The sequence below is a fragment of the Poecilia reticulata genome, chromosome 2 (genome assembly GCF_904066995.2).
Source record: "Poecilia reticulata chromosome 2, P_reticulata-male-v2, whole genome shotgun sequence".
Classification (NCBI taxonomy): Eukaryota; Metazoa; Chordata; class Actinopteri; order Cyprinodontiformes; family Poeciliidae; genus Poecilia; species Poecilia reticulata.
This window is the reverse complement of record NC_088831.1, coordinates 40,861,596-40,886,934: the sequence shown is the minus strand read 5'-3', so window position 1 is coordinate 40,886,934 and position 25,339 is coordinate 40,861,596. Positions and strand designations below refer to the sequence as shown.

Sequence of the window (25,339 nt, the reverse complement as noted above, 5' to 3'; positions counted from 1 at the left end):
GCTCAGCAGATGAATGTCATCCTGCCTTAAACCAGAATGAGGAAACAGACGGGCTCTAAATCAGAACAGACAAAACTGATGTTTGATCAATTCTCTGCAATACAAATCTATAAACAATTTTGTTTCTGTTAGTTCTGTCAAGATGCAAGAAGTGTCAAATTTCTGTTATTTTGGTCAATCATTTTATTTTAAATATGCTGTAGGAGCCGTAGTTTGATTATTAGTTCAGTTTTTGTTGCTTGTTTAAGTTTCTACTTCCTCATGTCTGATTAAAGATCAACCAGCGACCTGCTTTAACATCTGAGCAGCAGGAGTCTGATTCACAAGCTTTAATATCAGGAGACGTGTTTCTGCTGCTGACATGGTCATCACATCATAGGAAGGAAATTCTTGATCCTTTCACAATAAAAGTTATTTCAAGATTACGTTCTTACCTTTACCTTACTGTTTATATGTCACTGGTTGTATAGTGAGGTATATACTACTAGTGAGTAAATAATGTTACACCGTAGAAAATGATGGGCCTGGTCACTTCTTGTGTAGCATATTTATTTATTTCAAATTGTGAACAGAAAACACAGCGGTTACAGTAGCTGCTCCTAATACCTTCTGTAAGCTGTTTTCTCAGCAATGGCAGATTTCTTCCAGCCTGCCAGAGCGTCAACCGCTGTTGCATACAGCACTACAGTAAACACACATTGCATTTTCATGCCTGGTTCTCTTTCATAGTGCCACAATAACAAATTTTAAAAATGCAACAATAAAATGTATGAAAAACAGTGAGGGCAAAGTAATTGTAACTTACTTTAACATAAAGGTCTGTCTCATAGAAAACCTTCAAAATGTTGGTAGCGTAATGTATGATTCTTCAAGTTTCAATTTTTTATTTTCTTTATTTCAATGTTTATTATATACTTAGCGTCTTTTTAATATCCTTCTCTGAGTCTACAGCCAACAATAGAAACTGAAATCACGGGCGTAGATTCCATCTCATTATTGGAGGGGACCATAAACAGGAAAATTTCTTAGAACCAATTTTGGGGAGTCGGCAAAGTTACAAAGAAATGTAACGTAAAATGTAGATAAAAAATAAATTCAATCACATAGAAGCTCCAGGACCACAAATGACTAGTGCATATTAAACATGTTTTTCTCAGTAAGCAAACTATTGAGCAATAAAACTAAAACTCAAATGTTGCTTATGTACAAGTTTTGTTCAGTCTCATTGATCTAATCTCTGCTACACCTTTACAAAAATGTAAGGTTCTAAATATAAAAGCTTTAATTAGTAACTGCTCTTAATAAAATTCCTCATGAATATTCATCCATCCATTTTCTTGCACCCTTGTCCCTCAGTGGGGTTGCTGGGTTGCTGGTGCCCATCTCCAGCTAACGTTCCGGGCGAGGGGTGGGGTCACCCTGGACAGGTCGCCAGTCTGTCGCAGGGCAACACAGAGACACACAGGACAAACAACCATGCACACACACACTCACACACCTATGGGCAATTTAGAAAGACCAATTAACCTGACAGTCATGTTTTTGGACTGTGGGAGGAAACCGGAGTACCCGGAGAAAACCCACCATGCACAGGGAGAACATGCAAACTCCATGCAGAAAGACCGGGGCCGGGAATCGAACCCAGAACCTTCTTGCTGCAAGGCAACAGCTCTACCAACTGCGCCACTGTGCAGCCCTCATGAATATTGATATATTGAAATGGCTCCCAAAACAGGTTACGGGCTATTTAAATAACTTAAATTGCTTTATTTGTAACCCTTTTATTAGTTTTGCCATGTCCTGGGTGAATATTTTGGGGGTATTATAACTTAAAGATAACACTTAAAGCACCAGGGTTTATATAGAAAAAAATTCAGATTTCACTTTGTGGTTTTAAAGGTTTAAAGACAGTAAAAAATAAAGGTATAACTTTCTTTTTTTAATATCCATTCTCTCTTCTGTTCTCAACTCACACACTCAGAACTGGGTCCACTCCTCAGCCCCTCCCTCCCGTTTCAAACTCTTCTAATTAACTAAAAGTTAAAGAGCTAAATATGAATGAGATGTTTGCTACCTTTGACAAAAAAAGCTTACGTCTATGAAAGCAGTGTAGCAGTTGTGCTAATGAGGCAGCTCATCAAGATTCAGCAAGAAAATAACAAACTAATATAATAACATAAGAGACTTGGAAATGAATCTGAATAACTTGACCCACAAAACATAAACTAGAGTAACAAGGAATAATTAGAGACAAAAAACAGAAACAAGACTGAAGAAAGAGACTAACAAATACAAAAAATTAAACAGACCTCAAAACATCCCAGGATTCTAATACAAGGAAGCATTTTGTTGTTGTTTTAAGTGTGTTTTATTCAAGTTATAAGCATATTAACAGTAATCTGAAAAAAACGGGTGCTAAGATGTTTTATGTGGCTTCAAAGCAGAAAATAAATGTTTTAATTATCTAAATAATAAAGCAGCACCCTGATGTTGTGCATTGGGGTGATTATGTTTAAAATGATTACTAATTAAGAAAATATTTTTCAATAATATTTTATATACTTCAGTGAAAATTTCTTCCAAGATTTTACAAGGTTTACTGTGTTTCAACACCTTCAATATTTTTGTTCTTCTGGGTTTATAATAGAATAAAATTCAGAAAAAATGTTTGTGTTAATGTCAAAAAATAATGGACATATGCTAAAATACTATTTAAAAATTTTTTTTTGTCTGCTGAAGATCTTGAAGTAATTATCAGGCTTTTATTTTGATAAAATCTTCCGGAAGTGATTTCTTCAGCTTGACGGAGTGATTCAGCCGCAGAGAAACGGAGCGCAGCTTCATCCCTGCGCAGTTTCTGGTCCTGCCCCAGAAACCAGCTGCTGGACCAGGATCAACACCGCAGAGGAGATACTGGACCAGGCCGAACCGAACCGGACCCCATAAAGCTGATCCGAACTGAGCCGAGCTGAGCCAGGCCAGAATAAAGACAGAAACAGAGACGCGGCGTCACCTCCTTCTGCAGACTGAGCGGAGTCTTCCTCACCGGTACGAACCGATTCTGGTGGTCTGACCCATCTGCGCGTGTCTGTGTGCGCGTGTGGGCCACTCCCTTTCATCTGCTCTACCTGCAGACGCACTGGTCAGGTGACCAGAGCATCCTTCATCTGACCGGAAACACACGTGTGTCCTAAACACACGGGGTGAGGTCATGTGTGTGTGTAAATGTATGTGCGTGTGTATAATGGAAAAATCTAGTGGATTTTAAGCGAAATCCGTGAAAATCAGCTGTAAATCAAAGCCTGTATGAATGATGATCAATAATCAGCCTCATGTGGTGACCTGGGGCCTAAAGAGCCAAATAGAGAGAAAAAAACAGTATATTTCCAATAAACACGGTATGCATTTGTTAGGATTTAATACAGCAGAAGAGCCACTTTCCTAAGAAATCAGCGATAATATCGTGGATAAACAGAAGATTATATTTCTGTTTGTATATTTTTCATATTTCTTTTTTATTTATGGGTCACAATAAATCTATTTGGTTAAAAGAAATATTAAGTGAAAACAAATGTAGATCTTAAAATCAAGGATAAAGGAAGTGTATGAAACTAAATGAGTAAAAATAGAAATATATTTAAAGAAAAATACATGTAAAGGATTTTAAATAAATGTGTTCAGTTTTCTTTTAAAGCCAGACTTTTAGTGACTCGAATTGTAACATTTACTTGAGTAACTTTTTGGAAAAATATACATTTAGAATTTTTTTTTACTATTTTGTACATTTTTCTTTGAGTAATGTTGTTATGAAGTATCACTACTCCTACTTGAGTAATTTCTTGGACGGCTACTTTCCATTTAAATCTAAAGTATTTGAATCTGTTTTCTGTTTAACATGATGTGGAGAGAAGAGATTTAAAGGTAGAAATAATGAAATGATGTTCTGTCCGCAGTGTGTTTCCTGTCTGTACATGAAGTAAATGCTTGTTTTTCAGAGTCAGCAGAGATGAGAACATCCTGTTGGTTCCTCTTGATTAAACTGATCCAGGATCAGTGATGTGGGCTCAGTTTCTGCAGCGATCCAACATGGCTGCCTCAGCGCTGACAGTGTGTGTGTTTATCCTGCTGCTGGCTGGGATCAGAGGTCAGTCTGAAGCACAACATCATCATCATCTTCATCATCAGCAGCAGACAGAACAACAGGGAGCTGAACTCACTGCATGCAGCATCTATAGATCTGACATGACTGTTTGGTCTGTATCAGCTAACAGCTCTATTAACCTCACATCCTAGATCTATATTTTTAATGACAAGAATAAAGTCATAACATTATCAGAATAAAGACGCCATATAACTAGAATCAAAGTGGTAATATTTCATGAATGTAGTTTTAATGAGGAAAAAAAAAAGCTTTGATAAAGTTATTAGGATCTGACTTGTTCTTTTTTTAAAATAGACATAGAAATAGAAATGGTCATTTACACAACCATTTCAAAGTCTTGGTACTGTTAATAATTTGATGCAGATGTGTTAAAAGATGAAGTATTTCCTTATTTGTAAAACTGATACCAAACGTCACAAGATGATCAACGTTTCTCGTTTCATTTTTTAATTTTTGTGTGGAAGTTCTCACAAAATTACCAATTCATTGTCTTTATTCAGTCACAATGTTATGACTTTATTCTTCTAATTTAAAAAAAAAAAAATTTTCTTCTAACCCTAATATTCTGTCCTAATGTCCGGAGAAAAAATAACTTTCTTGAATTTTCTGATCTCTGTTGTTTGTTCAACTGAGATCCGAGTTTCAGATTAGATCATAATATCTGCAGTTGTTCTCTTTAAACTGATTTTGTTTCTTGCTGAATAAAAACCTGCAAAAACAGATCAGATGATGAGTTTCTGCCATGCCCTGACTTGTTGTGACCCTGTGAGATTTTTGCTGTTTTTCTTCACTGACACGTTGATTTTGTAACAAACTTCAACATCAGTCTCTGTAACAGACCCTGATGTTTGGCGTCTGAAGCTGCAGGAGCGTTTTTTTCTTCAGGCCCACATTCCTGGAGTGTTTGTTCAGTTCCTGTAGCTCCTGATGAACGTGCTTCGCCTCACTTCCTGTCTGTTCCTGATTCCTGACGTTCAGAGAGACGTCGGGCGGTCTGGGCCGGTACTGTTGTTGAGCAGATGGTGCTGATAAGAACCCTCCACCCTCGGCTCATTGTGACTCCCAGCAGACTAAACACTGAGACTATGCTGGCTCTAATGAACTGCTGAGAGCTGATACACACACACTTGATTATGTTCCTCCAGGAACCTCAACAGAACCTGACTTAGTTTGTTGTAGTTTGTAGTTTTAGCCACAGGATGGCAGTAAAACACAACACATTGTTCTTCAAGGTAATTAACCCATTCAGTTATGTCATTTTGCTGTAATAAACTCATCGAGTAACATGATTTCTTTGCAAATCTGCACTGGTCTCCCAGCCTTCTCATTCTGCTGCTCTTGTAAGTTTACTTTGTGGAAAGTTGTAAAACTTTATTGCGGTTTTGTTGATGGAATGACTTCAGGAACAGAGAAGTAGGTTGTGCAGTTGACAGTTTCTGTTTAAGTGGTTCTCTGTAGGGATTGTTGCTCGGTATAAATTGTTGCGCCGTATAAAGTGTCCAGTGAGACGTGTAGTTGGATCATCAGATTAACAATGTTGATGTAACGTAACCTCAGCAGCCTCAGGCCTCCGATGTTCCCGCTCGCTCTTCAAACTCTTTCTCTGATGCTGTCAGTGTTTATAGTCGCTGAGAACTCAGAGTGTTTGGCGATCGTCAAAGTTCCTGTTGGTCCTTGATATTGTAACACTGCTATGAGGGATAAATACATGTGTTACCACCAAGTAGGAGAATGTGAGTGGAGAAAGAGCAACACAATGAAAGAGATGAATGTGGCTATCCAGACTATTTATATAGCTTTCATCCAGTAGTACAACAGTTTTTAGCCCTTACGAAAACCACCGAAGAAGAAACAAAACAACTTCTTTTAGAGGCACAGCACGATTTCTTAACCATAGATTAACATCAGTAAATAACTCACCCTGTATGTAGCCACATCAATAAACATAATTGCATAATCTTACAATAGCAACTTCAGGATGAAAACAGTTAACCTGGAGGATTCCTTATTGATTCCTAAATATAACTTTCAATAGATATTGATCACAACATTATGGCCGAATAGTTTGTTAGTCCCACTAAGACTATCATCCCTTCATGACTTCACTAGCATCCTGGAGATGTGTTGTTATATATGGCACTAAGTCAGCTGCAGGTTCTTCAGGTAATATAAGTTTAAAAGTGGAAACTCCATTAGGTTTGTTTGTCCAAAACATCCTACAGGTTCTTGATTGGTTTGAAGTTGGTAGAATATGAAGGCTCAAACATCTCAAATTTGTTCTTGTGCTTTTAATTTATGGATGCATAATCCTGATGAAAGAGCACACTGCCATCAGAAAGTACAGTTTTTATTAGAGAGTTCATGTGTTAAGTATGTGGTGCTTCTTAAAGCCACATCTGCATAAATTGGCATAACTCATTGCTTCCAAGTTAAGTGATTTGGCACACCAGTGTTAATTCTGTTGGTGTGTTAAGTTGGGAACAGTGGTGAGAATGGGTACCCTGACTGGTTTTAAGAACAATATGCAGCCATCTATGATGCACTGTGTTCTCTAACACCTTTATATGACAACTAGCATTATCTTCTTTGTCTGGAAACCACGGATCAGCCTAAAGACCAGTAACAGCTAGCCTTAGCTGTTTTTAACGGTTATAATGTTATGGCTAACTGGCATCATCCTCTGCTTGCAGGTTTGCAGTCGGAGGACAGAGAGGAGAGAATCTGTGCGTTTGCCAGCAGCCTGAAGGGGGCGGAGCCTGTCTCCACCAATGAGCTACGAGGAGAGGTTCAGGAGAACGGCACGATACGCTGCAGTCGCGGCTCCCGCTGCTATGGATTGTGGGAAAGACGCGCAGACGGAGAGATGCAGCTGCTGAACCAAGGTCAGGAACGTTTTTCCATTCAGAGTTTGAACCAAAAGGTCTGGTCCAAACTGTGTGCTGGTTGGCCCAGAAGGTTGTTGTCTTTCAGTAACAGAACATAGAATTTGGGAAACAAACGAACAATTTATGTAATTCCCATTTCCTCTGAATATTAGATTAACCCACAGTCAGTTGTTCCTCTGAGTTTTTATGATTTGAAACATCTCGTTTAGTGTTTTCTGATGTATCTGTGTGTCGTCGACGAAAGCAGTTTATAAAATCCAAGCCTTTGAAGCCACAAAGTGAAAAGAAGAAAAAGAAAATTATTTTTCTTCTGATTTATCTGATTTTAATATTACAGTTTAGGCATATTGTAAATATATACACCTCCTTTTCAAACTTTAAAAAAGTTAGAGGTGAATCTTATCAGGTGAAAAAGCCTCTAACTCTCAATTATCTGCTGCTCTGAAGCTACAGATGCTGAAGCTGCTGTGTGATCCTAATGTGATTGAACTCCTCTATTTATATCAGGAGTAGAGTTTGTTATTATTATCACAAAAATAAGATATCATGTAAAATATAACTTTATTAGAAGTGGTGGAAATTAACTGGACAGTAAAGAAAAAGCTATCAAACCTCAACAGTCTTTCTAGCTGCTGCTCAGAGTCTTGACCTCAGGTTTACTCACATTTAAAGGAATTATGGGATGGAGTAATCTGGTTTCCTCTCATTCAGGAAGCTCCAGTGTTCCTGTGGAGGAAACAAAGGAGATAATGAGAGAACGACTGTAGCTGCATGAAATCTCTGCTGGCGTTTAGGAACTTCCAGGTCATTTCACTCAGTTTTTGTCGAGTTGTACAGCAAACATATTCATATCCCTGAAACCTGTACACATTTCGCTTTGTTTCAACCACAAACATCAAAAGTATTTTATTTGGATTGTGCATGACAGAAACAAAGAAATCCCAGGAGTTTAACGCATTCATTTCAATTAATTAATTACATACATCAAACATTTTATTGAAGTTAATTCCATTTATTTTAATATACAAAGTTGGCAGCCAGAACCTTAGTATTTGTTTGATTCTGACGCACAAACAACAGTGATGGACAACAAAGCTGATTCTATTGAGTATATGTATAACAGCACCCATACTCAATATAGGTGCTATTCACTCAGACTCAATGAGTGAATATCCTTAACACCTGGTTAAAAATAATAAATATCTTTATTTCTGAGCTGACTTGTCTTCTTATTCAACACTTTAGCAGCAAAAATGGTTTTTGAATAGAAAATGTTGTTAAAATATTAAAGACCCTGAAATTAACTGGTTTAAAAATGTTACTCAAGTTTCACCACTAAAACAAAGAATTGAATTACACTGAAGAGAAAGAAACATATATATGGGTTTCAATTAAATTCTGAAAAAAATATACCAAGACAATTTCACTGACATTATTGCTGTAAGTCTTTTGAGGTTGATCCCGACCAGATTGGCACATCTAGAAACAGACATTTATTAATTTAATTTAGCAAATCAAGCCCAGTCAGACTGAGTGGAGCATCTGTTGGGTTGTTCTGCTAGAAATAATCCTCTGCCCCGTCTCTTTTACAGCCTCTATTTAGCCTCTATCTACATACAGGACAGAGATGATGTGTTTAGGGTAATGTGCAGTTATGGCATTTAGCCTGTCCAACAAAAAGTAAAACAGTTGTCCCATCTGACCAGACAATATTCTTCCATATATTTGTTGTGTCTCCTAATTGCTTGCCAATTTACAAACTGAGCTTCTCATCATTTTCTTTCAGTGTTGCCTTTCATCTTTGATAAAGGCCAGATTTGCTATTTGCACGACTAATATCTGTCCCACCAAAAAAAAAATGGTCTTGCCTGTGGATGTCTGTTGCCATGGTGATCTGTAAAGACAGTTTGTTGCACTTAGTTTTAGCTAAGATTAAGGAGTATGAACAGAAATGCACACATAATTTCTTATGCTATTATTTACAAACATAAATATTTTAAGGCATGCATCATTATTGTTTCCTTTCACAATTCTTCAGATCTTTGTGTTGACCTCACATAACATTTCTATCACTTAAGTTTATTATCACGGTTTCAGAAACTGCAGTTAAATATTTTTGCATAGAACTGTAGATGCTGTTGCAGCTGTTTCAGGATCTGATCAGTAATAAAGATGTAATCCATCATTTAACCAGCTCCTGTTGTCAGAACTGTTTTATTAAAGACCCTCTTCTCCTACTGGACTTTATCTGGTATAAAACATGAAACTTTAATGTCAGATTTGATTTTTTTTGGAATTGTTTTGTCACTCTGCATTTGTTTAACCTTTACTCAGCAGCAAATCTGCTCACAGCCTCCAGTAAAACTGAGACTCACTGAAACTCTCAACATTTGACCGATAGAAAGCGAGCAGGTCAGCCATTTTTAACAGTCCAACTGAATAAACGGGTGTGATTCCCTCCAGGTTGTTGGATGTATGTGGGCCACCACCAGGAGTGTTATGGTGACCGCTGCATCCTGGTGACGATGGCTCCATCTCAGATGCAGAAAGCCAGCTACCATTTCTGCTGCTGCAGCCACGACCTCTGCAACAGTAACTATACTGAAGCTCCGCCCACTGATGACACGCCCAGCCTGAGGTCGATGAGGAGGGACGACCTCATCCTCAGTCCCACAGGTGAGATCCGATCAGACAAGTCACAGTGTTCATCACTACTGACTGAAACATGCTCTGATCTAAACAGAAACTTTTCACTGCATTTGTTTGAATAAATGTCTGGTGGAATGTTCTTCTGTAAAAATCCTCTTCTGACCCGGTTCCAACAGGCGTCTACTTTAATATTTTAGTGACAAATTTGCTATTTAAAGTCTTGTTGGTATAAAAAGGCTGTTTATTTGTTGAAGCATGAAAAACAGTAAATTTATCAAGTTTAAGATAACACTTTCAGTTGAAGTAATAAATCCTAAAAACTTAGAGGACTCCTTGTGCTTTAGCTGTCAAATATTGGAGTGACTTAGTTTTACAGTTGCAAACACAAAGAGCCAAATTTTTATTTTTTATTTATTTTTTTGGTCAGTTGGAAGCAAATTTAGTGAAAAAGATTTATTAGCTGTCCAAATCTTTGACCTCGTCTGTGTTTGAATCACATTTGGACCTTTGAAGATCAAGTTTTAAAGCCCTAAATTGAGAATATTTTTTCTAACCTCTGCTCATTCTGGATGGATTTTACCTCCAGCTCTGAAAACACAGACTGTTGTTCATATTTATGTTTTCTGACCACTGGTTTATTCAGGGTCTTCTAAACCTAAGATCAGAGGAAGTGACAGATGTCAAACATGAACTTATATGAACACCTTTCCACAGATCGTCAGATGACAGCGAAGGAGACGGCTCTCGTTGCCCTGGCAACTGTGGCTATAGCAGCCCTCCTCATCATGGCGCTGTTCCTGGGATACCGGATGATGAAAAGTAAACACACTGAAACATCTTTTATAATAAACAGGACAAAGAAAACAATGTGTAGAGATCACAGATTGCAGATGCTGCTGTGTTTGACAAAAATGCTTTTGTTATGAAGTAAGACTTATTAAGAAGCAGAAGCACCAACCAGGAAAAAATATGCCGTGTGTTACTACTTAAAAAAACATATCAACAATATAAAAAGAAAGAAAAAATATTTCAGGGTTCATAATATCAAGTTCTAGAATGTGTCCCTATGATTTCTGAAATAAATCCCCTAATAGGTCTTGAAAATGTTTGCATATATAGGGACACATTTAGAATATACAGATTATGTATAATAATGGATAATTGATCTTCTTCTGTTGTGTGGATCCAGGGAAGCATAAACATGGTCTGTCTGCTGTGAATGCAATGGAAGCAGCAAACTCTGACTCAGCTGTGGACCTGGACAACTTGAAACTGCTGGAGGTATTTTTATTTTCAGTTATTGTGAGCTAAATAGTTTTTTTAGGAACATAAACATTTCCCATGTAGAAAATATTATGTTATGTGCAGATAGTGATCAAAGATGAACTTCTTATCAGCACTGGAGAAAATATGTAAATTTTAAACGATCCTCTTCCTCCTCCTCTCTGGCAGCTGATTGGTCGAGGCCGTTATGGAGCGGTGTACCGTGGTTCTCTGAATGAGCGATGCGTTGCTGTTAAAGTTTTCAGCTCTGCTAACCGCCCAAACTTCTCCAACGAGCGCTCCATCTACCGCCTGCCTCTGCTGCAGCAGCACGACAACATCGCCCGCTACCTGGCCGCCGACGAGAAGACGACAGGCGACGGGCGACCAGAGTTCCTGATCCTCATGGAGTACTACCCACATGTGAGTTACAAACAAGTGGAAAAAAAAACAAATATCAGGAAAATCTGAAAAAGCAAACATAATATGGGGGAACATTAAAGTCTAAAGTTTAGACTTACAGTCTAAACTTTAGATTTAAATGAAATTCTCATATTTACATAAATAAAAACTGTTCAATCTCCACAGAATTCAGTCAGATTTTATTGATGAAATAGGAGATTTTCTTCCTAAAACACATAAAAATTTATAATTAAAACCGGATAAACTTCTAATAAAATCCTGGTCATTTATGGAGTTACAACGAAAAAGAAAAGCAGAGGAAAAAAATAATTTAAATTCACTCTATAGATTGGAACCAGAGAAATTCCTGTGTCCTGCTGGCACAATTTCCTGTTTGAAAATAGTGGAAGGTTTGGTGCTAACCATTACTGCTCTGATCTTATATCTTTTACACTTTGTATCCCATAAATCCTAAATAAATCAATAAATAAATCAATCCTATTGGCATGCAATAACCACTGCAGCCTGTAGGGGTGCTGTGTTTCAGATATTCTATTCCCACTCATGGAAACATGTCTGTGGTTCTCCATTCCTCCAGTCTCTGTGCAGGGAGATGGTGCCGTCCCGTCTGTTTCCTGCTTGGAGCCGCCAGCCACACACACACACACACACACACACACACACGCACACACACACACACACACACACACACACGCACGCACACACACACACACACACACACACACACACACACGCGCGCGCATACTTGTCTTTATGTGATTGTAAGGGCAGTTGTTTAAATGTCATATTTCCAGGACTAGAAGCAAAAACCTGACCTAAACTTGCTTGGAAACAGTTTTAAAAACAAATCTATACAAACCAGTTTCACCAGGAGTATCATAAATCACATAAAGTGTTATGTGAGAGTGAATAAAAACAAACTTTGTTTTAAAAAAAATAGCTTAAATCATCAAACTGAACCTACTGAACTGTAACATGAATACAGATTAACATGAATAAGTTCTATTCATGTTAATCACTTAAAAACAGAAGCAGGTGTCTTTATTACTTACAGGGGCTGAAACTATGTTATTTTTATAACCCATATATTTGCAAATCATTCCTCAAGATTTGTAACTTTAGGAAGGCTGAGTCCCCACAACATGATTAAATCCGTCTCAGACTGTTATCAGTATGTTTGTTCATAAACACTAACAGAAAATGGAGAGTGGAAATAAACAGGATGGCAGCTCTTTGTGCTGGTTGCACTGTGAGGCGGTGTGACGTGTCTGTGGTGTTTTTCTGCATTCCTTTACAGCTGGCAGGCGTTCACTAACAACTCTGCTCACAAACTGTAACCCAGACTGTAAAAAACAAGCACAGGAACACTTACATGTTTTTTTATATATATTAGTTCATAACACAAACTCTGGTGAAATCTGTTGCTTTTAAAGGAAGAAATTCTGCTGGAAATTAAACCATAAACACTTAAACAGAGGGGATCAATCCTCCTGGATATTTTGCCCTTAATAGACAACTTTAACCTTCTTCTCTTCCTGAAAATGTAGCAACAACTAAAGATTCACTTCTGGTCTTACACAAATCTCAAACTGGTTCCTGCACCTGATTTTTCTTTCAACTAGATTAGTTTCATTATGGTTTCTGTTATTCATCTCACTGCTTAAAGCTGAACTAAAAACAATTATAGTTTTCACAACTGAATAACCGAACACCATAAACTGTTCTTAAATAGAACTGAACAGCACAGCAAGAGCCAGCTAAGTTCTGACATTTATTTCTCTAAAAATAATATTAAATTAAAAAAAAGATACTTTAATTAGTAAAAGTATACAGGTCTTTCATGTAGGGAGATCAGAAAACTGTTTTCTGGGAACAAATCCAGTAAAAAAAAAAAAAATCTTTGCCTCAGTTCAGAGAGAGTTGGCAGTTTTTCCTTTCCTCACATTGATCCAATCTGCCCAGTAATACTGGAGTTCTGCTGGTAGAAAGTTAACAGTGATCCGGTTCTTATAAATCCTGGACAACTCTACACTTTAGATTTTAAAACTTTTCTTTGATGCCTTAAAAAAAGCCAAAAAAAAGTTATGGACTGCATATATATCAGAAGTTACTGTCCATAGTTACATGTACTGTTACATGACTGTTTGCCTCCAATATTGGACATGAAATCTGTTTTCTAATGAGACATTTTGCTTCAATCTTAATATGTTTAGCACAAGGTTTTTGTTTGGAAACAACCAGAGAAATCCTGAATTAACGACATAGAACTGACCCAAAAGAAACATGTTATTTTAAAATATCAGACTGAAAGAGAATCATTTTTATAGTTACAAAATTTTTTGGAAATAAACTATTCAGACTGTTTTAGTCGGTTTGAAGACCTGGAAGCTGCAGATAAAATGTTTTAATTGAATTTCAGTCTCAAACTAAATAAAAGTCTCCTGTAACGTTTGTAACGTTTGGATCCGTTTCAGGGTTGTCTGTCTCAGTACCTGTCTGTTCACACTGTGGACTGGCTGACCTGCTGCAGGATGGCCCACGGCGTCACCAGAGGACTCGCCTTCCTGCACACTGAGCTCTACAGAGGAGGTAAGAAGTCGTTATCACAGGTTCATGGAGGAAACTGTCAGTGATTCACTGTAAAGCTTCCACTGAGCTGACAGAGGGTTTGGGAACTATTTTCTCTGGCGGATGCATCTTTGTGAGGAGCATCAGGGATAGCAGGATGGTTTGTGTGGGAGTCAGAAGAAAAACAATCTGTGTTTTCATAGTGATGAAAACAGACATCAGTCAGTGTGAGAATTTTTTCTGACGGTTTGGACGAAACGCCGCTCAGCGTCAGATGAAAAAACGATTCATTCTCACACACAACATGCAGGAGGGAGATTTCACAGAGTAGCACCATCTCCTCCATCTGCTTTGCTTTCTGTTTGGTGTATTTCTACTCTAGATTCACAAAGCAGATTCCACTAAGCTCATGCAGATGCAGACATGCCTTTTGAGTCCAGCTTTTACCATCATGTCAGTTTTTATCTGGTTGTCTATAAAAGTAAAAACTGATTTTCAGTCGGGATGAAAAGTGTAACCCTTAACTTGCAGCAGGTACTTTTCAACTTGCTGTACGAAACAGAATATTTTGTATATTTTTTCATAAATTAAAGATTAAATAATTTTCTCATCTGTCATGGGGGATTTTCTTAGAAAAGTCTTGCTTTAGAAAATAAATGATTTTATCCTCAGACCTGAACTCACCTGTTGTGTCTGTTCCCATTCAGACCAGTACAAGCCCCCCGTGGCCCACAGAGACCTGACCAGCAGGAACGTTCTGGTCCGATCCGATCTGTCCTGTGTCCTCGCCGACTTTGGCTTGTCAATGAAGCTGACTGGAACCAGAACCTGTCGGCCCGGAGAAGATGAAACCATGGCCATATCTGAGGTCTGGACCGATGGTTTTTCCTGAGATGTGATTAAGCTGTAATCAGATGAGTGGGCGGAGTTAATGGGCTGCTTTTGCAGGTGGGGACGGTCCGGTACATGTCCCCGGAGGTCCTGGGAGGAGCGCTGAACCTCAGAGACTGTGAGTCGGCTCTGAAGCAGGTGGACGTGTACGCCCTGGGTCTGCTGTACTGGGAGAGTTTCAGGAGGTGCTGCGACCTGTTCCCAGGTAAATCCTGACCCCGCCTGCACTGTCTGACCACCAGGTGCTCAGACCGCCTCACTGAGGGGTCGGTGTGTGTTCAGGGGAAGCCGTTCCAGAGTACCAGCTGGCGTTCCAGGTCGAAGTCGGGAATCATCCGAGCTTTGAGGACATGCAGATCCTGGTGGTCCGAGAGAAACACAGACCCAGATTCCCAGAAGCCTGGAAGGAGAACAGCCTGGTCAGTATCCCAAACACTGTCTGTCTTTCATCACTTACAGTATTTATCAAACTGAAGGCCTGTAGGTCAAAATCCAGCCAACAACATGTGGCCCTCTGGAGTCTTGTGGCCCTCAAGATTCTAAAGGGCCACAAAAATATTAGTTCAAAATAAACAATATTTAAATATTGTTTACTTAAATCAAATCAGTTTTTTGCATATTGTCAAACTTCATTGTGAAAAGATGTAAAATATTTCATTTTATGAAGTACTCAGTGAATGCAGAGGAAGCTATAATACTTTAACAGCTTAACAGATCATTTTATCAGTATATTTTGCCGTGACCTGCCCTTTGAGGACATTCAAGATATTGATGTGGCCCAAAATTAAAATTTACAGATGGGCCTTACAGAATGGATTCAGGATTGAAAGGCCCATCATCACATCTGATTTATTATTTCTTACAGAATGGATTCAGGATTGAAAGGCCCATCATCACATCTGATTTATTATTTCTGTTTAAAATGACTAAAACAGATCAGATACCTGATAATGTTTTAGAACTGCCTGGTTGTTTAGGGCCTGCAGCTGCTGTTTGTCACCGACTCAGTTTGATGTGTTTACAGGCTCTGCGGGCTCTGAAGGAGACCATGGAGGACTGCTGGGACCAGGACGCCGAGGCTCGACTCACGGCTCAGTGTGCTGAGGAACGCCTGGCTGACCTCGTCCTCCTGAGCCCCCATACAGCGCTGCACAACCACAGGTAGAGACCGAGATCACACCTGGACCAGAGGAGGTACAGGAACAGGAAAATGTTTAGCTCTCCCTAGAAATCACTATTCAGTCATTCTTCTTCTGTGGAAAGGTGTATTACCACCACCTACACGAATACGATCCTATGAGTTTTTGAATCTTCCATTACCAACAGGAAGGACACAAAGTTTTTGCATCTACATTAACTGGATCCCCAGTCCAATAAGCTCTTCAAACAGACATTGTTTGGTAGTGGTGTTGCTACATATTTGGTCCAGCAGATGTTTTCTTCCATCTGAGTATTTACAACAGTCTAAGAATATTAACCTTGCTAATTTGGATTTGTCACTGCTATTAACGTCACAATACTTTGGCTCTGCAAATTGTGTTTTCCAATTCAAAAACTTGTCTTCCCCTGGTTTCTTGTTCTCACGTCTGGTTAAGATCCATTCATTTGATTCAGGTGTGTTGGAGCAGGGAGGCATCGAAAAGTTGTAGGATGGAAGCTTTTCAGGATTGGGTTCAGGAACCCTTTGTGTACTGACTTAGACCCACATATTGCTTTTTCATTCTGAAACAAAAGTCGAACCTTTCACTTATCATGATATACACAACAGTAGCTATTTGGTGTTAATTTTAATATCACACCATTTCAGGATTTTTCTTCTCTAACGAACTGGTTTATAGTTCCAATCCCACCACAGCAATAAACTCGTGAAACAATCTTGCGTTTCTGCTTTCTATTCTTCAGGAATCTGACTCACAGCCGCTGGACTCCTCAGGTTGGCTCCGCCTCCTGCTACATCGAGGATCTCCAAGTGGGCGTGGTTAAAAACCTCCAGGGAGATGGGCACTCGGCGTCGGTTATCAGGACGGCAATGAGTGGAGCAGAAGTTGGAGAAAAGAACAGGAACTGCATCAACCAGCAGCGGCAACAGGTAGAAGCTCAACAGGCGACACATTAAATATGAACCCATATAGAAATAAATTCTGATTGTCTAACTCCCCCACCCTCTCTCTCCTCTTACAGATTAAACCTCGTTCAGCCTCCTCAGACTGCAGCATGATGACCTCCAGCACCCTGAGGACGGACTCTGTCCTTTGCAGCGTCTCTCAGCTAAACGGTAACTCACTGAACTCTGAAGCTCAAATTAGAAAACTTTAATCCAGATCAATTTTAACTAGAACTCCTGTCCTGCAGGGGGCGCTGCACCCAGTATTCCTGTCTGTCTGCAGCTCACAGAGGAAGACCTGGAGGCCTCCAAACTGGACCCTAAACAGGTTATCTGTTTATTTAGTCTTCAGTCTTCCTCCTCACAAGGCCAGGATCTATAAACATCTGTGTCTGCAGGTTCAGAAAAACCTGAGAGAAACTTCCCAGGAAAACCTGATGGAGTATTCTCAGAAGCAGTTTGGATCAACACCACAAACCTCCAACCTGCATCACAGTGTGGAGGTAAAACTTCTCAGTTTCTCTCAGTACCTGAGGAATTGTTACTGAACTCTGTAACACCTGTTCCTGTTCGTCCTGCAGGCGACCAATCAGGAAGCAGCAGGACCCTCCTTCTCTGTCCAGCCCCTCCCCAAGCAGCAGAACGTCCCCCAGAGGCCCACCAGCCTCCACCTGCTCCCCAAACCCAGCGAGTCCCGGCTGAAGCTGGGAAGGCTCAGGTCCACCCACCGACAGGTATGACACCCTGTGATCTCATTGGTCAGAGAGAATCAATTGGACCAATCAGGTTCATCCGTATCCAGACAGCAGAGAGAGATGATGAGGCTGAATCTGCTGGAATCCTGATGAGAACCTCATCAAATTTACGAATTTGACGATTAACACCATAAATCAGTAAGATGCTGATCTGCAAAATAAATATTTCTAAATATTTAAGATAATTGTTAGTTGCAGCCCTACATCAGATGAACCTCCTGTACAGGTTTGTGTGATTCGTTCTCCTCCAGTAAGAATGGATCTCGTTTGTTCCAGGTGGAGACAGGTGTGGCTAAGATGAACCAAGTTATCCCATCTGTGGAGGCACACCTGGTTACCACGGTTACCAACATGAGGGGCAGCGCTGCGAACGGGACCGAGGTCCTCTGTGCCTCCAGCAGCCACAACTCCGGCGTTCCTGTTCTGGTGACCAATAAGACGAGAGGAGGAGGGAGAACCAACCCTGCAGGGCCGCAGGAGGATGAGGGGGATGAAGGACGAAGAGGAGGAGGAGGAGACGGGGACAGCCGACTGAACCTGAATCTGAACTTCAGTCCTGATGAACATGAACCTCTGCTGAAGAGAGAGCAGCTTCCTGCTGAGAGCGACCCTCCTCCTCCTCCTCATCATCATCATCATGGTCCATCGAGCAGAGCAGGAGGACAAGGATCCAACTCCAACAACAACAACAATCGCCTCCCGCTGGGCTCAGAGCTCCATCTTCCTGCAGAGGTCAGTGTTCCTAAAGCAGAAACCAGGAACAGTGAACCTCCTCCTGCAGGCTCAGTTATTCATCCTGCATTAGAAATGGTGTCGGTTCATCCTGAGGCCAGAAGTGAAGCCGCAGATTCTGAAACGTATCAGAAAGAAATGAAAACTCCAGCAGAAGGAGGCCAACAGGAACAGAACTCAGCCTCAGAAGCATCAGTAGCTCCTCTGAACCCGTCGTTGGTAGAGATTACAGCTACAGCAGCTCCACCTCTGGACATCTGCACCCTGGAAACTAAAGATTTGGATCCTGCTCCTGCAGAAAGTCTGGCATCAGAGCCTGTAGAGCTGCAGAATCAACCTTCAGAAGCTCAAACAGCAGGTCTGTTGCTCAGGCCGACGAAAACCAGGAGGCCGGAGCGTCCATGTTCCCTGGACCTGTCCTCCTCCTGCATCTCCTCAGGTGGGTCAGCATGCTGTCTGTGCAGAAGATCCAACTAACCCACTTCTCAGAGTTTGTGGTTCTTGTTCCAGATATGCAGGAAACAGTCAAGTTAATTTGTACAGCACATTTCAGCAGGAAGGTAGTTAAAGTGCTTTACACTAGAGAAATATAATACAGTCACCAATTATGAAACAAGCAATAAACATTACATTTTTATCCATCATCAAAATCATCAAGCACATACACATCAAATATATTAATGACTCAGTTATTATGAATCAAAAGCAATTAGCCTCTGTTTAAATGAACTCAGTGTTTCGGCTGTTTTGCAGTTTTCCGGAAGACTTTGGTACTTTATGTGACTTCACATAAAGTACCAACCACATAAAGGTGTGAAGGTTCAGGTCCAGTCCAGATTTCACTAGTTTCTAGCTGCAGTAACTGAAGCTGTGTCCTGACTCTAGATCGTTCCTCCTCTGGCCCAAAGTTAATACCTTCACTTATTATGAACAGTCCATGTTTCTCCTCCTGCTTCCTTATTTCCTGCTCTCTTCTCCTCAGATGATGTTTCTGTGATGGATCACGGCAGTCTGAGCGCCACAGGTGAGAAAATCAAGCGCCGCGTGAAGACTCCATACACCCTGAAGAAGTGGCGTCCAGCCTCCTGGGTGGTCTCCTCGGATAACGATCTGGACCTGGAGTTTGAGTTCAGCAGCGGTCAGGTCCAGGTGTCGTCTGGCCCACTCAGAGCAGGAGGAGCAGCTGTGCCCAGAATCAACCAGTCCAAGTCCAGCATGGCTGTGTTTCTGGTCGGAGGAGGAACCACGGCGACCACGACCTCAGAGCCGGATGGGATGACCCAGTTCTGAGAAGCCTGCTGCACCCAGTGGAGATGTTGTCTTCTTCTTTTTTTAATAATTTAACTTTGCTTCTTAGCAGTTAGCTATTCTGAATACAAAACAAAAAAAACATCTGAGGTGGAACAGACCTGATGGAACTGATGCTGTACATTTAGAGGGCATTATTTGTGAAACTCTTCAGATGGAAAACAGGAACTGGAATAATCTACTCTGTGTGCTCAGCAGGGGGCGCTGTGCACCACATCCTACAATGAATAGGAAAAAGGGCAACCAGATGCAGAAGGATACATAGAGCGAAATCTACAGGATTTTCTTCTGTAATTTGTAGGAATTTTTATTCTCTGGAAGCAGAAACAAGTTCTTCAAATGTTTCCCTGGATATCCCATTTAAAAAAAATAGTGTCTGAGAGCATTTTAGGATCTTTTTGAAAGGTTACTTTATAGAAAAAAAATCTAATCCTAAACCCTTGGTGCTGAGATGAGACAAAATGGTAGAGCCCCTTTTAGATAGATAAACCTTCCAGCTGGTTGGTTGTGACCTGCCTGAGTCAAAGCATTTTCCTTTTTATGTCTGTCACCATGGCAACACACCGGACACACAGCCGGTCAGACATATTTCATTATCTCCACCATTATGGACTGAACAGTGTTCATAAAGATGATTTCAAACAGTTGGATAGCACCGAGATTCACTTTCTCTGATGTCCAACAGTAAAAAAAATATTAGTCACATTCACACTTTAAATGTTTGGCTGCCACTTTGATATGTGTCCTAATTTGCACATTTTTCTCATCTTCAGGCCCAAATCAATAAGCACAATAACAAATCCCTCAAGATTTCTGTACGGAAAGAGGAACTGGTTAATCTGGGTGTGATGTCATTTTCTGATCCACAATTTAACTTCTGATGTAAATCAGATCTTTGATCACCAGGTGATCTACCTGGTGTTAGTGAAGAGGTTCTGCTCAAATGCAGGTCTTTATACCTGTATTTGAGTTTTCTACCCAGAATAAAACATAAAATAATTTGTGATATTACTCTGAAAGGAGCCTGCAGACGAGTCGACGCTCTGGACAGATTTTCAGACATAAAACTGGATCAGATTTAACCTATAGATCTATTATTTATAGATTATTTTATAGATGATGATTTCACAGAAAAGATCAAAACCTCCCTGTTGACTCAGTTAGTGGGAACAGAGAGGCTTTCATCCAATCATGTTTTATTTCTTTAAGCACTTTAAGCACAGAGTTAGACTAATGTATTGTGTATGTGGTTCAGTTTTAGCACAAAGAGCAACTGATTTAAAAAGTTCTCACTGAAACAGAAAATGTTGATCTGCAGCTTCTGTCTTAACCTGTTTAGAGTCGGATCAGATGGTCAACAGACTGACAAGCCTTCTGTTGGAGAATCTCTTTTATTTTCACTTTTAAAAACTGGGTATAAAGAACCATATCGAAGCAGGACTGAAGTCTGAAGACAGAGGAATGAAAACGACAGGCAGGTTCAGGTTACGGCTCAGATCACAGCGGAACTGAATGGAAATTAAAACATCAGAGCTGTTGGAAGACAGAAGAAAAAATGTAATCTTTTTGGTGAACTGGACCTTTAAACAGCTGCTGTCTTGCCCCATCAACATCGTCTTCTCCTTGATGATCCATTAAAAACCTTTAGAGTTCAGACTTAATGTGATTTTAAATAGTTTTAGTCTGTAAGGTTAAAATCTTGAATCCTTCAGATTCTATCAGATCTCATTTTCTATGGTGTTAAAAGACAAACTGGTTTCCAGCAGGAAGTTTTTAATGTCCATTTTTCTAAAACAGGAGTTAGATCTTTTTAAAATATATATATATATAAAAACAGCAGAACATGAAACAGGTTTCAGTCCAGTTTCATGTTTTCTTTGAGCTTTTTATAACAGAAGCTCTGCAGATGCAGGAGCTTCTTCTGCAGACTGCGGCTGTTTTTATAGAAATGCCTGCAGCGATATGTTACATTTATTTACATTTCATCTATATTTAAATGTGCACTTGCAGTAAATTAGCAGCATTTAGCATTTAATAATGGTGTCAAACTGTTATTTAAGATCTGAAGATGCCTTCTTAGTTCTGTTTGGTTATTTTTGTATTTTATACACTTTGTACTGTTTTTAGATGCTCTGTGTGTGTGTGAATGTGTGTGTTGAATGTGTGTGTGAATGTGTGTGTATTCTGAGAAACTGTTCCTGTTTCATGCATCGGTGGGTCTGCTAATAGACTGAGCTGAACTTCAGGGCCAGATTAGTTCCTGGAGAACTGAAGCTGTTCTTTCATCCAGGAGGAATAGAACTTAATGAAAGAAGACTTTTCATGGGAGCGATGGTGAAGGAGCTCTGGTTTTACTGGTTTTACTGGTCCAGGATGAGTCCACCTGTCCAGCTGCTGCAGCCGTCAGTCATCATGTTCCTCCCACTAAAAGACTCAGCAGCTAATTTTGTAGCCTCCCTCTGTACAGCTCTTTCTGCTGATGGATGACTGAACGTTATAAACTGATCTTTCATTTGCTGGATCTTGGAAAGAAAGTTAAGTTACATCTTCATCACAGTAAATTAGAATCTCACTGGGAACTTTGCTTATTTCTATAAAAAAGTGAAACCCATATATTTGTTTCATACACAGTTATGTGTGTATAAAGTGTTTGTTTCTGTTTATTTTGAGGTTTATGACTTACAGCTAATGAAAAGACAAAATTCTGCTGGTCTAAAAATACCATAAAGGATTTTATACACAGTAATGTTGACTTACTGAAAACCATTGTCTATTTGAGAGACAGTAAATGATTCTAATTTGTGGTTTGGGCTCCTTTTGCATTAAGTGCTGCCTCAGTGGGATGTGGCATGGAGACAAGCAGCCTGCGGTTCTGCTGAGGTGTTAATGCGTCTCAAACGAGGCCATCAGCTCATCTGTGTTCTTAGCTCTGTCTCTTCTCTTCCTCTGAAAATTAGGACCTCGATTTCCAAATTCAATGTAACATTTTCTTTCATCTGAAAAGAGGAGTGAGGCAAAGTCGAGTCCTTTTCTCCTGACGTTGGTTCAGGAGTGGTTCAACACAAAGTTTTCACTCATGTCTTGGATACATCTGAGTGTCAGGACCATGAAAATCACATCTTAGGTTTTTAATGAACTTCATTTTATATCCTCTCAATGCTCTGGTTATCATTATTGCTTTTCCATCATTTAGTAGATTTCTTTCTTCCACTACACTTTGCATTATCGTTCCTGGATACATCACTCTGAACAGACTGATTCTGAATCAGTTGTGCTTTTTAGCTTACTTTTCTGATGCACTAAATTTGAGGTTTTCATTAGCTGTAATAATAATCATAGTGGTCAAAATGAACAAAAATAAAATGCTTCAAATATATCCATATGTGTATAAATGAATGTATCGTCTCACTTTTATAAATTTGTGTAATCAAGTAACTTTTCCATGATATTCTACAGTATTGAGATGTGACTGTAACTGTCACACTGTGCTGTTAGTTAATTCTGTATGTTAGAGGAAAAAACAAACATTTTAAATAGATAGCAGCCAAGCAGTGTGTGCATTAAGTTTTATTATTGCAAAATGTAAAAAAAAAAAAACTGTAAAAATGACGTTTTTCAGAAGTTTGTTTATTAGCTGTTATACTGAACTGAAATCACAGGTTGCTGCTGAATTTCCCTTTAAAGTCTTTACTGTAGCTCTCATATTTGTATTTAATAATCCTTATCTGCATCTGTAGAAATACATTCAGAGTTAATATATTCACCAATGTAGCCTCGTGCATGACGCATCAGCTCAGTAAAATGTTTTCTGTTGTAAACGCAGCAGGTTTAATGGGGCTGATTCTGGTTCGGTTCTGCTCCTGGACTTTCCATCTTCATCGAAACAAACCCTTTCAGTTCCACCATCTTTAAATAGCCCTCCTCTTGATGCCTGCTGCCGTCTGATTGGTCAGCTGGGTAAAAACCGAACAGAAGCGGCCTCTTTAAGCCTCCCTGTGATCATGTCCTGCTTGCCGTGTGACTGATGATGTAGATATAATCCGATATGTACCGACTGTATGTCCTCTGATGGTTCAGGGATGTTTGAGCTGTTGTTGAACTTGTTGTGTGTTTCTGTGTTTTTCTGTCCAACATGTTTCCTTCAGTGTAAATACTCACTGTAAGCTTCCATAGGGGACCAAGTAGCACAGCTGTATACGGTTAGTGTTGTATTCTGAGCTGCTCACAGTTAGAACATGTTGTATCTCCTTCACTGCATGCTGCCCAGTCCTGCACTCCATTCTTTAGCAAAGTTCATCCCAGCATCTCATATATTCATGTAGAGACTGAAATAAAAATATTGGAGCTTTGAGTTCATCTTGAAATTAAAAGAAAACGTTTCAGAGTGTTTCTTCATGTCAGGTTGTTTTTCCATAATGTGGGGGAAAAGATGAGGAATTTAGCGATTCGGAAGAAGTTCAGAGTATTTGAGAGTATCCAATAAGATATTATCCAAATGATTCCCTAACTTTACACCTTTTGATCCACAAAATAAAAATGTAAAAGTCTTGTGACCCAAATTCTTGGTTTAACATGCAATAATTTTTATTGAGTCAGTTAAAATGTGATACAATGGCAAAACAATCAACAGCAACCGTAAATGTATTCACTATCACTAATATGCTGCTTTATTTTCAAGTTCTGTTTTTATCTTTAAAGTATTGATAAAATGCACATTCTTTCTCTCTGCTATTTTTGCCATCAAGGTTTGCTATCACATTTTTTATTTTGGTTTCCATTTTTCTGTTTTTATTTTTATACCTAGGAAATTAGTAAATCAGGGGGAAAGGATAAAAGATCTCAAATTAAGCAAAGGGAAAGTCCTGCATGATGTTTATGTTTTAAATAATATCAGTTAGCAGGAAAATCATAATAAACTGGTATGAGTGACAGTATTGCTGTACCAACAGCAATACTGCCATCGTGCGGTGAAATATAGACACTGCAGCTGACAAAGATTCCGATTTAGCAACATGTAGTGAAAAAATCCGTGTATGGTTCGTTCTTTGGTTTTTTCGTTTCAAAATAAAATTGGAAAAACAAAACAAGAATCCGTTTTTTTTGTTTTTTCGTTTTTAAAACGAAATTAGAAAAACAGAAATTTCAAAATTATAAAATCAGATTGTTTTAGTTTGGCTTTGACATCTCAATAAAAATAAAATACGGTGGTAGTTTTAATTTTTTTAATAAAAATTGAAAAGCGTCGGGGGTCTGGTCTGGTGTCCATCTCCATCGGCCAGCTTGTGGAGTTAAAACATTTATTTATTCCACGGTACATTACTGTATTTATCAACAAGTTTACTTTTGGATTGTTAAGATAAATTTGAAGGAATATTTTATTAAATGTCAGACATCCTGAAGTGACCATCATCTCTGAACCTGCAGTTTCTGTAGATTCCCATAGTTGTCGATCATGTACCGTAAAATGAATTTCACCGATGCAGGATGCTGAACCAGAGTAAGTACAAATATTACATTTAGTTTATGTATGTGCTTTCTTGTCAGAATGGATTTATTACACAATGGAAAGTGTTTGAGGATGAATGTTAATCTTTATACC

At 39.3% G+C, this 25,339-nt stretch overlaps 1 protein-coding gene across 1 annotated transcript; it reads left to right on the top strand.

Moving 5' to 3' along the window:
- The first annotated feature begins 2,781 nt into the window (after positions 1–2,781).
- On the top strand, positions 2,782–24,115 carry LOC103461763 (bone morphogenetic protein receptor type-2-like). The gene is made up of 19 exons (XM_081604630.1): positions 2,782–3,048; positions 3,996–4,144; positions 6,853–7,044; positions 9,511–9,723; positions 10,411–10,515; positions 10,886–10,977; positions 11,149–11,382; positions 13,857–13,971; positions 14,658–14,818; positions 14,899–15,046; positions 15,124–15,260; positions 15,866–16,002; positions 16,744–16,930; positions 17,023–17,116; positions 17,194–17,273; positions 17,344–17,448; positions 17,527–17,679; positions 17,977–18,871; positions 19,415–24,115. Exons 2-19 carry the CDS (start codon positions 4,057–4,059, stop codon positions 19,720–19,722), a joined length of 3,444 nt encoding a protein of 1,147 aa, XP_081460756.1. The 5' UTR covers positions 2,782–3,048; positions 3,996–4,056; the 3' UTR covers positions 19,723–24,115.
- The last annotated feature ends 1,224 nt before the right edge of the window (positions 24,116–25,339 follow it).

Coding starts and splice junctions, on each gene's coding strand:
- LOC103461763 (XM_081604630.1), top strand. CDS start 4,057: ATGTGGGCTCAGTTTCTGCAGCGATCCAACATGGCTGCCTCAGCGCTG. Junction 17,449..17,526: donor ACCTGCATCACAGTGTGGAG/GTAAAACTTCTC, acceptor TTCGTCCTGCAG/GCGACCAATCAGGAAGCAGC. Junction 18,872..19,414: donor CTCCTCCTGCATCTCCTCAG/GTGGGTCAGCAT, acceptor TCTTCTCCTCAG/ATGATGTTTCTGTGATGGAT.